General features: G+C 43.8%; 1 protein-coding gene across 2 annotated transcripts in view; it reads left to right on the forward strand.

Moving 5' to 3' along the window:
- Positions 1–219: 219 nt before the first annotated feature.
- Positions 220–18087, forward strand: part of LOC129182551 (sphingosine kinase 2-like) — a 31039-nt gene continuing 13171 nt past the window's right edge. Inside the window, exons 1-2 of one of the 2 annotated variants that reach the window (XM_054778809.1) lie at positions 220–906; positions 10918–11067. In XM_054778809.1, coding sequence (XP_054634784.1) covers positions 498–906; positions 10918–11067 — 559 coding nt within the window. In that variant the 5' untranslated portion in view covers positions 220–497. Of the gene's footprint in view, positions 907–10341; positions 10394–10917; positions 11068–18087 lie in introns of those variants that run through there. The other variant, XM_054778810.1, reaches the window with a different exon arrangement.

The raw sequence follows: 18087 nt of genomic DNA on the forward strand, positions 1-18087 counted from the left end.
CCACAACACCGCCTACAAATGCGGATATCTCCATTGAGTTTACAAATGATAAATAATCGTTCTTGAACCTACTCTTTAGCGAAATTCAAGCTTAAAATCTTAATCATACTCGCTTGGAACAAATCTGTGATCAGAGATACACTACATACTCTTATTTTGTGAAATAAACGGATATAGCACTTTGTCCCTACACTAGCATTGACAACAGTCCGACGGCAGCAACTGGCAGATGTTCAGAAGTCTCCGCGCGGTTCTCGGCTCTGAAGCGGGTAGTGATGTGACTGCGTGTCCGCTGCCGACTCCGGACCCCGCGTCCAAGTCAGGATGGACATTGCTGAATTGCATCATTGTGCGCGCTCACATGCTGTACCTCGTGGTGGCACTGTTGACTTGCTTTGTTACGAGTTTTTCCTTGATGACAAGTTTTTCTTTTTTAAGAAAAATAAGACCAAAGGACCGAGTGCTCACACAAGGACTGCTGCGACCTACATAGACATATGCTGACAGTCATGAAGACAGCCGAACACATGAACACGCTGTACGGGGAATTCACGGTCACAAGTAACCGAAAAGTCAGGTGTGCCGTGAGCCTGACTGACAGCGAGTTCATCGTCCAGCGGCTCAGCTCAATACCTGCGGGCCGACACAGAGTGCTCCGCAGCCTCAGGGACTGCGTAGGCTCCCGGGCTTACCGGGAAGATGACAACTCGGACTGGGCAGCATACCTGGCGGTCTATTTCTACCCACTTAAGCGGCGCTGGATGAGCTCCGGGCTTTCACGGCAGAGAGTGGAGCATTGCTTCCGGATCTCCGAGTTCCAGGACCCGCGAGCCAACCTGGAGGAAGCGGAGAAGTGGGCTCGGACCGTGCGGGAGCGCTCCAGCCGGCAGCAGAACATGAGAAACGGTAAGGGACGATGTGTAAAATAGCTGCCATGTATTACATTACAGTAGCGTTGTGCTGTCATTATAGTATACTGTACATTATTAATATTTTAAAAATTCTAGAGCTATGTTGGAACATTCAGTTTTGTATTTTCAGGCCAATTTGTGTTCATTTAATATAGGTGAAATTTGCCAGAGAACAATCATTTTAGAATTTTTAGCTCATCTCCTCAAATTTGCCTAAAACAGCAACGGCATGGACATCACTATTTCTATTTCATTTTTAAAAATTAAAGTTTTTTTAATGAAAGTTATCCCGAAGACTTAGGAGAAGGCGGAGGACGGAAAAGATGGACAGATAACAAGTCCTGATAAATCCCCTTGAAATAATGAATTCATTGATGAAGCCTATGTTGGTTCCATGAAATACAGACACTCACCTAGGGGCTAAGCCCCCCTATCTTTCAATCCTCGTGAAATCCCTGGGCAACACAAAAATCCTGGTGACAAAAAACGTCCCAACCTCAAAACTGACATTTTTTTAACCTCACAACCTCCCCTAAATATAATTAAAACTTGATATGCATATTTCAGGCTCAGGTAGTTTTAAAAGACTGACTTGTTTCAAGTGAAAAATGTTAATATATGATATTTTTACACCAGTTTTGGGGAAGCTGAAATTATTTGTCATTAGCGTCAAATGTGTGAGTTGTTGATGATCTTTTAAGGGTCAAATTAAGTTGAGTAAAGATGCAGCTGGAATACTAAATACATATATACCTGTTGTCACTCTTACTGGCCATAATTAATTGTAAATAACCCAAATTAAAGTTCAACTTATGTCATTGTTTGCTTTATTGTGTGATCTTTTGCTCACCTCGTCTCCAAAGACCAACACCAGACAAACATTATGAAACCACCACCTCTTTCTGTTCAGTGCAAGGTTTCTCAAACTTTGGGTCAAGAAACAGGATGTATTTTGGGTAGTTTAACTTCTCGTCATGCTAACAGGTACACGTAACCCCTGTGTGCCATGTTATTGCCAAAGATAAGCCATCTCCTTCTTCTTTTGGAATTGTGCCCATCATCCACAATGCTTATGTGACATGAACACATATGTCTTTCTCTTTTTTGTGCAATCTAAAGATATAATAACAGATAAAAAAAAACACACGCAATGGGAAACCCTTGATCCGCCTATAAAGCCTTCTGAAAAAGACTCCAAAAAGCCGCAACAACGCAGCATTTGCTTAGAATGTGACACGCATATTAACCAAGCTACAGCGACGTTGTTATTATTAACATTATTATGCCGATGGGACTACGTTACTGCCGCATTGACTCTTCACCACAACACACCAGCTACCGACTAGCTTCACCACACACTGACAATGCCTCAGACCACTACCAAAAAGGTAAAGCTACATATCGGAGTTGCCGCCACTGCTGCTGTGTTTTTATTTTTGATTTTAGAAAAGTTAACGCTAGGTTTATGCGTTCATTTCTGTGTTGCTATGTTAAATCAATACGCCAAAGAAGGAAGTTCAGTTAATGCTTAAAAGGACCAAAATACTGCAAAATACTGTAAGTATTATATGTTATGATGAATGTACCTGTTACTACATGGTCACAGCATGTGTATAAAACCATAAAACCTTGTTGGAGGTTTTTGGACTTGTTTTAATAGCGGTCTTTGTTGGCGGCATGGGTGTATCCCATTATGTGCAGTACTGAGCTGTCTCTTTTTATCTGTTTTTATATCTTTAGAGCGCACAGAGAAGAGAAAGACATGTGTGTTCATGTCTCATGTAAGGATTGCGAATGATGGGCAAAATTCCCAAAAAGTGCAGTTTTCCTTTAAGTGTCCAACTAAGTTATGCAGGGTATCACACTCTGGCACACCGTGACCCACATAGCATCTCCCAGGTTGGACAAATGCATTTTGCACATTGCAACTTAATACAGCCTGTCATTGTCAGAGGAGAAAACAGCAGTCTCGGAGATGTTACTGTCTGCTGCTAAACATGAAACTGCAGTGATCAGACAGGTTTTCCACCCTGGGAAACTTAAGAATCTTCCAAGCCTTTCACTGGCTTTGTTGTCAAGTCATGCGCGCCACCCACTTTTGCAGAATGAATTTAGATGAGACAAGCTGGATGCTTGTGAGACTTGAATTTAACACTGACATCTTTTGTGCCATCCATACTTTCATACATTTCTATACATTTCATCCTTTTTAAACATTTATGCTTGACTGAACTGCTGCTTCTGGTTTGTCTCAACACTATTGATCCTATTTTGCCAGTAGAGGCACTCAGTTGTGTTGTGGACAGCATTATCATTATTATGGGCCGGACATGGCAGCTGGCCCAAGAGGTTACTGATCAAATGAATCACTTGAGCTCTGCCAAGCAAAAGGCTATGAATTACAATGAATGCGATATCAGCTAATGAGATTCAATACACTGGGGGATCGCTGTCTATTTTCCTTGTGTCACATGTCCGTCTTTGCTCCACCAGCCTTTAGACACGGATCGCACTTTATCAACTAAAAATTGAAATTCTTGACATAGAAATGGTACCAATGTCCAGTAATATGAAAGTAACCAACAGGATCTTTTGGCTAACTCAACAGGCATATCCTTTTTTTAGTGTGAAACCACCAAATGTCCTCGACAATCTCAGAGGAATTTCTTATGTGCCTTTGAGTAGCTGAAATCCAGGCCTGCTTTAGTCAAGTCAATGCTACTATAGTCACACTTTGGTTTTCACACGATTCAGTTTTGGTCGAATATTTTCGCCAAAATGTTGCCTCAGTTTTTGTACAGTGTTGCACGTAACAAACTAGTCTGTTTGCCCTGTACTATACCATTCCGCAAAATCAAGTGCCCAAAGCACCCTACACATTGCTTACTTACTGTCAGTGTGCATTTGTTATTGAGTGCCACAGCTACAGTAAATAAGCCGCCATGGGGCCAACATAAAGTTGCAAATCCCAGCACTTTTGATAAAGAAGACGGCAAACACGATTGAATTCGCTCCCGCCAGGATGTGCAGGAAGTCAGCATCAACAGTAATTCGTCAATTCATCATTTCTAATTATTTAATTGCTTTCTGCATGTAAAACTACTTATTCTCCATAAAACGCATTTTTTGTTCATATTTTCGGGTGTCTGGAACGGATTAATTGGCTTTACATTATTTCCTTGTACATTTCGATTTTCTTTAAACCTTTAATTACGAAAACTGAGGTACTACTGTACTAATTTATTATCCATGCCAAGGCTGAGTTACTTACGCAACTTTGTGTACTCTGTTACTGACGGTCTCACGGCTTCCAAGAAGCATGTAGACTAGTAAACAAACCACCGATAACAACGGGAGTCAAGTCAAGGTGGAGACATTCCTTCAATAATATGATGCATAAAATAAACAGTAAATCAGTGAGTATAAAAAGGCTCGAAAAGGAACTAGTGTGATGTTGACTAGAAGTAAACTTGCAACGTGACTGCAAAAACAACTTGGCCCCAAATCACATTTTAACCCACTTTAAAAAGACTTAGATCTCAGTATGAAGGGTGTGTGTCAAACAGCCTTGGTTCTCATCCTTGTTGGGCGTGCGACAGTGATTCAGGTTCTCTGTGTGGCAAGAATGCGTATGAATTTGTGACACAGACCTTCCTTTTATAACTTTGTCTTGTTTAGTCATTGAGAGAGAAGCTGCTTCACCACCATTGCTGGTGTTTGTGGGTTAATGATATTGGGAAGTTCATTTCTTACACATGAGGTTAAGCGGTATAGAAAAAGGATGGATGGAATTTCTTACACATGTTGCCTTTCATCTCTTTCTGCCTGCAATCACCTCATCTTTTCAATGACACCAATGAGTAAATTTGGGATTTGGTCTGATGCATATTCAAATTGATGATACTGAATGTTAAAGTAGTGCTTCAGACTTGCAGATCAGTGGCGGAGCCAGAAATTTTTCATTGGGGTGGCCAAGGTGAGACCATTAGTTACATAAGGGTGGCAATAAGTAGCTCCGCCACTGTTGCAGATTATGTTTACTCTGAAGGTTGCAGTTTTCTCTCGTGCTTTCTGACTGTCTGTTCAGTGACATCTCCTCAGAAGCTACACACCGCGCTATAGCATTTTCACCTCAAAGTCGTGAACTCTCACCCTCTCCTAAAATAGAGCTGCAGCTAGCTAACCACTAGCGCGTCCTCCTCCACTTCCTTGTCCTCCTCCATCCACACCCTTTTTGGTCTCTGCTTATGTACTCACAAAGCCTCCACTTGTTTTACATGCAACATTATGGAAAAGTGTAAGCATATGTCTATTGGTTCTAAGGGGAGGACTGTGAATAAAATTGTAAATAAAAAGGGTCAGCCAAAATGAAATGTTCAGGAATGGAAATACAGTGGAGCCCATTTACGTTGACGCCACTCGGATTGGCTGACTGATAAAGGATAAAGACATAAGGAGAATGGTCGATGAAAATTATTTTTGAACAGATATTGACGCAGACATTTTGCAGACAGTTTTCCTCCATTAGTGCATATTTTATTTTACTTGATTCTGTTTTCATATATTTCATACTCTTTTGCAACAGAGCCTATGCAGTAATTTTGTTAATTGTCTTGACGACAATGACAATAAAGCTTTTGTACAAATCTTTTTTCTGGGGGCTAACAATAAAAAAAATGAAAGCTGCAAGCAGTGTTGTCGGCCTCCCACCCCAATGCAACTTGGGGTTCGTGCAAGCAACTCCACTTTTTTGTCATTTCCTGTTGCCACTGGGTGGTGCTGTGTGAATTGTCAGACTGACCATCAAAAGTTTTTCGGCATGCCCCGCCCACATCATGTGGTTGATATTCAAGTTAGGTAAAGAGAAAAATATGGTAATATATATTATTATCTTTTTTTTTTAATACTGGCCCTTTTTCTGCTGAGAAATGACGTAAAAATGTTTTTGTTTTGTTTGTTTGTGACATTTGTAAATATGAAGTCCTGCTGCATGATACAGTTGCTGCTAAAAGATGTTTGTGCAGAAAGTGAGCATAGCCAGCTAGAATCAGACACACAAGTCGCACTGTTTAATCACAGATTGCAGTTGGGTCTATATGTCATTTTGCTGGAGGGAGAGATCCGCACTAGGTCGAATTGCGTGTTAATCCGTTAATCCTTTTTAATGTGGAAACTGGATTCCCTCCTAATGGGTGTGTCAGGCTTTAGAAGCCTCATCGCCACAAAGCAACAGGCACAAACGTGACATCCAAGCCTGTTGGTAGGTACTGTAGATGGTACAAAAAACACATGCGGGTTTTGATGATGAATACTGTATATCAACTATGCTATCTACTGTTTGTGTCTGTGAATGTGTGTCTTTATTAAATACTTACAACTTTTTTAAAGTGTATTATTATACTGTGTGTATGGAAGAATGTACTGTTTTAGTAGTAACTGTTGGCGCTCCAAGCTGACACATTGCTCAACATCGTGAGTCTAAAAGTGTCCATTCTCAGACTCCCACACTGTGGCCAGATAGCTATTATAAGGACGTTTTTCCGGCTCTTGGGTTTTCCCCCCATTTTAATTAGGCCGGAGGAAATACTATGGCATATACCCCAGTAGTGATTACTCCATTAAGATCTGGGCCAGTTCCCATGGTCTTAGTTTGGAGAGCACCAAAGAGACGTCCATAATCACACATCACAACACAAGCTTAGCTGACATGTAAAGCACAAGTTAGGTTAGTGGCAATAGTTTTTTTTTTATGTTCTGGTTAGAAGAGACAATGGCGATAGTTGGCCACCATAATGAATGCCTTATAATTGAGTCCAAACTTGGGTTTCACGAAATGAATCATATTTCACTTAACAAACATCACATCAGTTACACCCATTCCCATACAAACAAACTAGACCTATTATGTGTTGTCATAAGCCCACCAGTCGTCTTCTGTAGTGCATGATGGGTACATAAATATATAACATGTGTCACACTTTGGCCTCGTGCCACTGCAGCTAATGATGGAGGAGGAAACTGGGAGCAGACAGAGGCGAGGAGATACAGTAGATAAATCCCTCCGGAATGCTTTGGGAAGGGAGGAATGGCACACAGGAAGTGTGCGGGATTTGAATTTGACCAACAAGGTCGTCTCTGGCAGCAAAGGCAGGACCTTCAGCGCCTTTGACTGTCTTGCCTGCTGATTCATGAGGCCACTAATGTCCTGTTATCACTGTCTGCTAGTTACACTTGGACAGAATAAAAAAAGGCTGTGCTTAAATGTGTGTATGACGTGTGCTAAATTGCAGAATATTTGTGTCATCTTTTTCTTCTAAATAACACAGTGCCTTTCTCAAGGAGGTTGTTTTCATCAGCATGTTTTTGTAGGCAACTCCCTGTCCACTGTATGTACAATCTATACCAATACAATTCATCACGGTTAATTGGTTCCAGACCCATAGGTCTAGGTCAGGGGTGGCCATTATGTAGATCGCGAGCTACCGGTAGATCGCCAAGGTAGTTTTGGTTGATGCCATAAACGTCACTTTGTAGTTGTCATATGACATCAGTCAGCTGACATTAAGCTCCCCTCCTGATTGGCGCTTGCTCCCTCGCAGCGTTTCAAGCTACACACGAAGATGCACCTTTCATCTTTATTATTGTGATTGTGGATGAACTAACTATGCGGTAAGATGTCTATATCTATAACAAAAGCTATCTGTTCACTTGTAGCGGCTAGCTACGTGGAAAAAAAGTGTATTGTTTACTGGCTTTGCTTGGCGTCATGAAGTCTACTACAAAAATCTGTGTTTTCTACACGTTCGCTTCTTAAATTATTATTTCACGATGAAATTCTAAATGTGCCCATTGCTGAAACCTTTTCAATATGTTGCCTTGACTTCGGCTGCATTGTCTTTTGCATCATCATTTTAAATTCTTGTATATCGCTAATGTTTGATAGCAAATGCTAACTGTAATACATGAACTGTGTGCCCTAATGAACGTTACAAAGCTAATTTGACTGACATATTACCAGTACTCAGGTTATGTACACAACTATTTAGGAGTTATGTGGAATTATCTTTATTTCCATATTGAAGTGAATTATGATAGCAACTACTTTGATTACCTGTAAACTTTGAAAATCTGAAATACTAATCATGAATATTTACAATAGAATCTCAGAGTTTACTGGTTATATTTTGTATATGTTATATGTTTTATAGAAGAGGTAGATCATTTTGACTTGTACTTGCATGCTGAGAAAGTGTGTGCACTCCTGATATACATGTAGAACGTACATAAATACGTACTCATATTCTTTTAAATAAATATAGTAAATATATATACTTTATATATTTATAGTAGTAGGTAGATCTTTGGGACTTGGTCATTTCAAAAGTAGCTTGCAGGCTAAAAAAGTGAAAGCACCCCTGGTCTAGGTGATAGGTGAATATCCGTGAAGTAGAATTCCATCTTTACAAATGCAGTATTTTTGTCATAGTTCTAGCAGAAAACCTGTGTATAGTCTTATAAATATGGCTTTTAACATTATTACAGCCCTCTTGACATGAAATAACACTCATATAGCCACCTTTACATTAGTATTTCATAGTAAAGCAGATATAATCAGAAGAACTCACGTGTATTGCAATAAATGTCTTCCAGCCATATGGACACAGTGACATCAGGGGTTCAGAGTTTAATTTTAGCTTTATCACGGCTACAGGAGCCTGTGTTGTTGTTATGATGATGATTGTTATAATATTATGATTATTGTGCATGTTGTGGTAAATGGTGTTTCACTTGTATAGCGCTTTTCCAACTTCAAGGCGCTCAAAGCGCTTTGACACTGTTAGCACATTTACCTACTGATGACGCAGTATCAGGAGCGACTGGTGGTTCAGTATCTTGCCCAAAGATACTTCAATATGATCACGGGAGGACAGAGGATCGAACCGGCAACCTTCAGGTTGGGAGCCGATCACTCTACCACCTGAGCCAGACAATTCCAACCTGCAATAAAAGCCTGTTGTTCCGGTGATCAAGTCTAGTGCTTGTGTCACGTAACAATTACTGACCCCTAGTGACAAATGTACAATACTACATTCACAATTATAATGCAGCTTCTTAATTCCTTGTATTTGTATTTTAGTTCATTTAGACATTTTTATACTTGACAGGGCTGAATTTAGGCAAAAAATACCTAACATTTGCTTCAGTCTTCATTTTTTTATTAATAGTAGGCCGTATTCAACCACAAAAAAGCATGATTTATTAATATGTGTGAAAACTGTGATATAGTGAAGTCGAGAAAGTTGAACTGTGATGTGGCGAGGGACGACTGAATAACATCTTTTCAATAATGTGTAGTTATTCTTGCAAGGATGTTCCCATTAAAGGCCATGATAATCAGCAAATTGTCATAAAATATATGCAGTGGAACCTCAGTTTTCATCATGAAGTCGTTCGAAAGGTACGTATATATATACGTATATATCGTTCGAAAGGTACGTATATATATACGTATATATATATATATATATATATATATATATATGTATGTATATATATATATATATATATGTATGTATATATATATACGTATACGTACGTATATATACGTATATATATATATACACATATATATATATGTATATATATATATATATACATATATATATATATATATATGTATATGTATATATATATATGTATATTAGATTATTAACGTTGAAGAAAACCACCTTTGTAGATGTAACATGAAGAAAATCAATCGAGAAAAAAAGGATTTACCACGTGCATGCTTGTATCTCTATCAAATCTTATTAGGTTGTCTGGTTGTCTTGTAATTTGGTGTGCAGATGAAGATATGTACCTCATTTTAGCGAGTAAAATAGGTAGATAGAGCTAGATTAGAGGATAGAAGAAAGAGAGATTAAACCTTGGCAGTGATCTGAGTGGTCTTGATATTTAACTGCAAAGCTGTCAATCAAACCAGATCAGCTCTGCTGCATATATTTTCACTTGAATCAAGCTTCATAATGGGAAAGGATAGAGGTTTAAAAAGAGTGACGAGACGTCATGTTTATTTGTGTGTGTGTGCGCGTTTGAGTGTGTGTGTTTTAGCTGTCAATTAGGTATCAACAAGCTTTCTCCAGCATCAATGACCTTTAGTTTGTCCTCCTATGTTTTGGGACAGATGGCCAAATCCAGCTTCGACTTCACCTCCGCCACCCTTTTGGCGTCATGCTGCACTTCCCAAAGGAGCTGATCCGTCAGTGTGTTTTAAAAAGATCTGGATTTGGTGTTTGTAAGATCTTTGTAACCTTTTGAAAGTTTGATCCCTAACATATTTGCACCACATCAGCAGTCGCTGTGGGATTAATTTGACGTGTTAAAAGGAACAATATGCATAGTCGTTTGACCCTGGAATTAACCTTACAAATGTATTTCTGTCTCTGTTGTTGCCAAACAACCGCAGATCATCTGCGTTAATGGTGAGCAGCCAGGAATTCTGTTATGTCCTGTTAGCGTTAGCATTAGTGCTAACATTACTGTAGAGGTATGTGAGTAGTACATTTCCAAAATATGCTGTTGAAGATAGGAATATTAAAAGATTTAGACATTAATAGAATCTAAATAGACAGTTTTGGTTAGTGTCTTTAAAATTGACATTGCAGTCACAGTTTACTATGGAATACAAATTGAACATGATTTAAGTATGCTGTGATTAGTTTATAATAATTAGCCATTGCTGTTCCTGTTCAGTGCAAAGTAAGCTTCAAAATAAAAACACTACATATTGTAGTGAAGACGTATAAACATACAACTATTCACAAATGGAGGAAAACTATGTCAACAAACTGCTATAGGTTAAAAAATCCTTGATTATCACCAATTCTCCTTATGTCTCTGGTGAAAGTCACAAGTAAATGTGGTACAGGTGCCACTGTATACTTAAAGACCATACCTCATGACTTGTCTCTTTCTGTGATAGTCATCACTTGTATTCTCCTCGTAGGGTTGCTAATGAGCGAGCTGACCTGTCCATACCGCATGATGCTTCTGGTGAATCCACACAGCGGGAAAGGACAGGCACTCACGCTCTACAATAACCACATAAAGCGGATGCTCAACGAGGCCGGGGTCCCGCACACAATCCTCATCACCGGTGAGTTGGGATGGCACTACAACACAGAGAATAAGAAAGCTTATAGAACAGTACATGCAATGCAACACTATCATATTCATTCCCAGACATAATAGATTATATTGTGTCCATGCTCAGTCCTGGAGCTAGAATTTTCAATTCTTTCCTGCAGCAAAAAAAAAACGAGCGCTCATTATAAATGATTAAAAAGCAGCGTTTTACATCCACCGTCTTTATTTATTATTTATATTCACTGCCAAAACAAAATCAATAAATGTGTCAAGCAAAGTAAGGACTATTGATGGAAATGTTTGTCTTGCAGAATACCCACTGAGTTGTGAAGTAAAATTTATTATCATTTAATTTAAACATGTGTTTGTTAACAACAAATGTAGTGTAACATTGGTACAGGTGTTAGTGCTAAGACAACATGAAAGCTGTCCTGTTCACACACAGTTTTTTCCTTATTTTCTTTGTTTCTTTCATATTTAGATAGCCATTTATCCCTTTTAAGGCATTTAAGGATGTCTTGTTCAAAAGCATTTGTAATTTTTTTTAAAAACACAATTTCTCAGTTTTTTAGTTCAAACAATAACAACAATATGGGACAAAATTATAATGCATTTTATACATTCTGTTGTTTTAACTTATAGTACAGTCAAGATCCGGAGTGGCCATGGCAAAGACATGTCTCTGTATTACAAGTAATGTGTACTATCAATGTTTGAATCTAAAAGAGAATACACTTATAAAATGAGTATAAAATGAGTATAAAAAGTATAAAGTATAAAGTATAAAATGAGTATAAAATGTAAAATACACTTATTACATATAATAAATGATCGTTGTTTTGTGGTTGACTACAGCCTATTATGAGTCAAAGAATGCATATTTAAGCATATTGTACATATTCTTTTGCCTAAATTAAGCATTTTCATGCATTAAAAAGGCTAAATGCACTAAAATATAAATGCAGCATAAGCCATTAAAACCGCCACTTGTGAATGTAGTACGAATGCAGTATGTAGTAATTGCTCGGTGAGACGACCACCGAAGCACCAGACTGGAACAACCGGCTTGTATTGCAGGTTTAAATTATCTCAAAACAGGCACAATCATAATAACATAATAATAATAACACGGATTCCTGTTGCGTCCATAGCCCACAACAAGCTCAACTCAACTCTGAACCCCCGAGGTCATTTCCTGTCCTCCATCGATTCTGCTCCCCTACTGAAGGAGAAGCTCCGCAGCTGCTCGTTGGGGAAAGAAACCGCAGAGTGACAGTAGAGAGTCGCCAAACACAACGCTAGTCGTTTTTAACAAAGACAAAATCACTGGGGATCGGTAAAGTCTCCGGATCAATTCAGAATAACGGAATGAATGCTTGGAAAATGCTACGGTGGAGGTTTATACTTCAAGATGGCTGATTCTCTCATTTCACTGTCAATCAAAAAGGGATTCTGCCTCAGACAGATACCCAATCATCATGCAGAAGCCAAGCGTCCCCAGAGACGCTGAGCATCCAATGGGCAGGACAAAACCCAGCATTTATCCAATGACTGGCCAGTTTTGCACAGTGGAACAACTCACTCTATGCTTCCCCATTGAAGTCAGTAGACGTAGTTTGTGGGGCAACTTCAGACATGCATTTTTTGCCAAATGAATCCTGAAGAAAATATCATTTTGATTTAATCCTCAAAACAAGGAATTATTTTGAGCTCCCGTAATCTCTCTTTTTAAGAACTGAATTTTACTGTCAGGTTCTCGGTGTGGTTAGGACCCCAGATGCAGAGGCTTAGAGTTCGTGTGGTCATTCAGGATTTTTAATGACAAAAAGTGCAAGAGAGAGTAGATCCAAAAACAGAAAACGATGGTGTTGTGGCAAAAATAGAGACAAAAGGCAAATGAAAGTTACACCATGAAGAAAAGTACAAACACTGGAGTTAGCTGGACGGCAGGGAGGCGGCAGGTCCAAATGGGCATGGAACAACGACTGGTAGCAGAAGCACTCGGGTGTGTTGCCAGCAGAGGCGAAACAATGAACCAGCGGCTGCCAGCTGTGGGTAGTCTGCTTAAATGAGTATTGGGTAATTAGCCACAGGTGTGCCCAGCGTCCCCGCCTCCAGCCCGCTTAAGGTGTAACTGCAACCATAAAGGAAAAACAAGCCAGAAGAAGGCAGGTACCACGCAGTGACAACCACAACAAATGGTAGTCACTAGCACATTGTGACAGTACCCCCCCCCTTAATGGGCGCCACCCGGCGGCTTACCTGGCTTCTCTGGGAAACGCTTGTGAAAGTCCGAAATGAGGGTGGGGTCGAGAATGAGGGACCGGGAAATCCATGAACGATCCTCGGGGCCGTACCCCTCCCAGTCAACCAAATACTGGAATCCCCTGCCCCTTCTTCTCACGTCCAAAATGGCCTTGACCGTGAATGCTGGGTGGCCTTCAATCATCCTGGGGGGAGGGGGAGGCACCTCCGGAGGGCTGAGGTTGCTGGTGGTAACTGGTTTAAGGAGTGAAACATGAAAAACCGGATGTATCCTGAGGGACTCTGGCAGACGGAGTCGAACAGCGGAGGGGTTCAGGACACGATCCACGGGGTAAGGGCCGATGAATCTGGGCTGGAGCTTCTTTGAGTCAACATGGAGGGGTAAATCACGGGAAGAAAGCCACACCCTCTGTCCTGGCTTGTAATCAGGGGCGACTGAGCGGTGGCGGTTGGCTAGGCGTTGGTTGCGCTCTGATGTCCGACCAAGGGCTGCCCGTGTGTTGCGCCAGGCCCGGCGGGCCCGTTGTAGGTGGGCGGCCACGGAGGGGACTGTCACCTCTGATTCCAGGGATGGGAATGCCGGAGGCTGGTAACCATAGGCGACGTGGAACGGGGACAGGCCCGTGGCGGAGCAGACCAAGGTGTTGCGAGCATACTCGATCCACGGCAGGTTGAGGGACCAGGAGGCGGGCTGTTGATGGCAAACACAGCGGATGGCCGCCTCCAGGTCCTGATTGGCTCTCTCGGTTTGACCGTTGCTCTGTGGATGATAGCCCGAGGACAGACTGGGTGATGCTCCGAGGGCTTTGCAGAACGCCTTCCAGACAGCAGACGTAAATTGTGGTCCCCTGTCTGAGACCACATCCAGGGGGATTCCATGCAGTCTCAAGGCGTGAGAGACTAGTAAGTCTGCCGTCTCCAGGGCCGAGGGGAGCTTCGGGAGTGCTATAAAGTGAGCCATTTTCGAAAAGCGATCCACTATGGTGAGGACGACTGTATTTCCGTTAGATGGTGGAAGTCCTGTCACGAAGTCCAGTGCTATGTGGGACCATGGGCGGGAGGGGATGGGGAGCGGTCGCAGGAAGCCCGCTGGAGCCAGATGAGATGGCTTGTTCCGCGCGCAGACTGGGCAGGCGGCCACGAACTTCTGGACGTCCGCTCGGAATGACGGCCACCAGAACCGTTGCGCCAGGAGGAAAGCGGTGCGGGAGACTCCGGGGTGGCATGCTACCTTGGACTCATGGGCCCACCGGAGGACCTCGGAGCGGAGTCCCGGGACGACAAACAGCCGTGCCGCCGGACAACCTTCAGGGGTGGAGATTTCTTCAGCAGCGTTGGCCACCCGCCGCTCGATATCCCACTGAAGGGCACCCAGGATCCGGGACTGGGGGACGATGTATTCCTGGCGGGGTTGCTCCGGGGCCGGTGCGTGTAGTCGGGAGAGGGCGTCGGGCTTGGTGTTTTGGGAGCCCGGGCGGTAGGTCAGGGTGAAATTGAATCGAGTGAGGAAAAGGGCCCATCGTGCTTGTCGGGGATTGAGCCGCTGAGCGGAGCGGAGGTATGACAGGTTTTTGTGGTCAGTGTGAACAATGAACGGGAGTTCAGCACCCTCGAGCCAGTGCCTCCACTCTTGCAACGCCAGGATGAGTGCCAATAATTCTCTGTTGCCAATGTCGTAGTTGCGTTCGGCCGGGGTCAGGCGGCGGGAGAAGAAGGCACAGGGGTGGAGCTTCTGGTCGTCGCTCGAGCGCTGGGAGAGGACGGCCCCTACGCCGGTGTCTGACGCATCAACCTCGACAATGAATTGAGAGGAGGGGTTAGGGTGAATGAGCACAGGAACCGAGGTGAATAAAGATTTTAGCTTACTAAATGCTGCGTCTGCCTCTGGGGTCCACCTAAAAGGAACTTTAACAGATGTGAGCTTCGTCATTGGTTCTGCGACCCGGCTAAAATTCCTAATAAATCGGCGATAGAAATTGGCAAAGCCTAGGAACCTTTGAAGAAGCTTCCTTGATGTCGGAACGGGCCAGTCGACCACAGCCTGGATCTTGGCTGGGTCGGGACTAACTTGGCCTTGTTCCACAATGAACCCCAGAAAGGAAACGGACGACGAGTGGAAAGAACATTTCTCTGCCTTAACAAATAATTTGTTCTCAAGTAGCCTTTGGAGGACCAGACGAACGTGCTGGGTGTGTTCCTCGAGTGAGGATGAAAAAATTAGAATATCGTCCAAATAAATGAAAATAAAGCGGCCGAGCATGTCTCGCAGGACGTCATTTATGAAGCTTTGGAACACGGCTGGAGCATTGGTGAGTCCGAAAGGCATGACTAGATATTCAAAGTGTCCGAGAGGGGTATTGAACGCGGTCTTCCATTCATCACCCTCTCGGACACGAACTAGATGGTAGGCAGAACGAAGGTCAAGCTTAGTGAATATCTTGGCGGAATGGAGGGAGTTAAATGCGGAATCCATGAGCGGTAATGGGTATTTATTCTTTACTGTAATATCATTGAGAGCCCGGTAGTCTACACAAGGGCGGAGGGACTTATCTTTTTTGTCCACGAAAAAAAACCCAGCAGCTAATGGGGACGATGAAGGACGAATGAGGCCAGCTGCGAGAGACGTGGCGATATATTGCTCCAACGCTTCCCTTTCAGGTTTGGAAATGTTAAATAGCCGTGCGGATGGGAGGGTAGCACCGGGAAGTAGCTCAATGGCACAATCATATGGTCTGTGAGGAGGAAGTGACTGGGCTTTTTCTTTACTGAATGCTTCACGGAGGTCGTGGTAAACTGAGGGTACCGAGGTGAGATCAATTCTTTCCGGCAATTCTATCTGGGCGGGCGGAGTTCGTGGACATGCTGATTTGAGACAGTGTGTGTGACAAAAAACGCTCCAATTAATAATGGTGGATTTAGCCCAGTCAATGTGGGGGTTATGTTTGAGCAACCAGGTAAGCCCTAATACGATGGGTGCTGAACGGGAAGGAATGACTAAGAAACTCATGGTCTCCGAGTGGTTACCAGAAATGCGGAGAAGAATTGGAGTGGTTTGGTGCGTGATAGTAGCAAGGTGACGCCCATCAAGGGAACGCACAACTTTAGTATCAGATAGTTTTACCACGGGAACACCATGTTGTTTGACAAACCCCTCATCAATAAAATTGTCATCTGCCCCTGAGTCAATGAAAGGGTTAATGTCTAATTGTTTGGTAGACCAGGAGAGAGTACCTGGGAGTTGTAGTCTACCAGCCGCGTCAGGTGCTGACGTCATCCGGGGGGGCGTGTCTCCGGACGCGCTTGGAGAGCGTGGATGTGCAGCTTGGGTGCGTGGGCTGTCGGGACGGACCGGACAGCTGGAGAGGGAATGACCTGCCTGGCTGCAGTAGATGCACAAGCGGAGGAGCTTGCGGCGATTCCTCTCCGCAGGAGTGAGACGACTCCCTCCCAGCTGCATAGGTTCGTCGAGCCGAGGTGCAGGAGTGGATTCCATGTAGGCGGATGGCCGGGGCGGTGTCAGTTGGAACTTGTAATCGCCGCGGCTGTAGCCGGGGGTGCCGCGTCCCCGGTCCGCCTGGCGGTCGCTGAGGCGCTTTTCGATGCGGACAGCCAAGGCGATGAGGTCGTCGAGGGTTGCCGGGGTCTCCAGCGGAATCATCTGGTCCTTGATGGGATCAGCCAGGCCAGTAAAAAATGCATCCAGTAGGGCCGTGGCGTTCCAATCACTTTTTGCCGCAAGTGCGCGGAACTCGACGGCGTAGTCGATGGCGCTGCGGCGTCCCTGACTTATCCGCAGTAGGGCGCGTGCTGCGTCGCGCCCGGGAGGAGTCCGCTGGAACGCCCGTTCCATCGCCCCGGTGAAGGCTGAATAGGACGAGCAAGTGGGAGATCGGCGGCTCCATTCCGCCGTGGCCCACTCCCCTGCTTTGCCAGTCAGATGGGAAATGATGAAGGCGATCCGTGCCCGCTCGGAGCGGAAGGCAGCCGCCTGCAGCTCGAAGTGGAGCTCGCATTGAGTGAGGAAGGTGTGTACCTCACCGGACTCGCCGGAGAACCTCTCGGGTTTGGACAGCACTGAGCCGAGCGCAGGTAAGATGGCGTCTGACGAGGGCGAATGTTCTGTGGGTATTTCCGGGCTAGCGGGTGGTGTGGTGGTGGAAGAACCTTGCTGTAGGGTTGCGACCAACGCGCCGAGCTGTGTCTCCAGAGCCTGCATGCGAGCGTCTTGTTGGTCAGCTAGGCTTTTAATGCACGAACCCAAAGCATTAAGTTGTTCCTCTTGTCTGCCCAGGCGTTGAGCCTGGTGACGCAGCGCCAATTTAATGGGCTCGGGCTCCGCGGGGTCCATTGCTGGCTGGTTCATTCTGTCAGGTTCTCGGTGTGGTTAGGACCCCAGATGCAGAGGCTTAGAGTTCGTGTGGTCATTCAGGATTTTTAATGACAAAAAGTGCAAGAGAGAGTAGATCCAAAAACAGAAAACGATGGTGTTGTGGCAAAAATAGAGACAAAAGGCAAATGAAAGTTACACCATGAAGAAAAGTACAAACACTGGAGTTAGCTGGACGGCAGGGAGGCGGCAGGTCCAAATGGGCATGGAACAACGACTGGTAGCAGAAGCACTCGGGTGTGTTGCCAGCAGAGGCGAAACAATGAACCAGCGGCTGCCAGCTGTGGGTAGTCTGCTTAAATGAGTATTGGGTAATTAGCCACAGGTGTGCCCAGCGTCCCCGCCTCCAGCCCGCTTAAGGTGTAACTGCAACCATAA

Source organism: Dunckerocampus dactyliophorus, chromosome 6, assembly GCF_027744805.1.
Source record: "Dunckerocampus dactyliophorus isolate RoL2022-P2 chromosome 6, RoL_Ddac_1.1, whole genome shotgun sequence".
Taxonomy (NCBI): Eukaryota; Metazoa; Chordata; class Actinopteri; order Syngnathiformes; family Syngnathidae; genus Dunckerocampus; species Dunckerocampus dactyliophorus.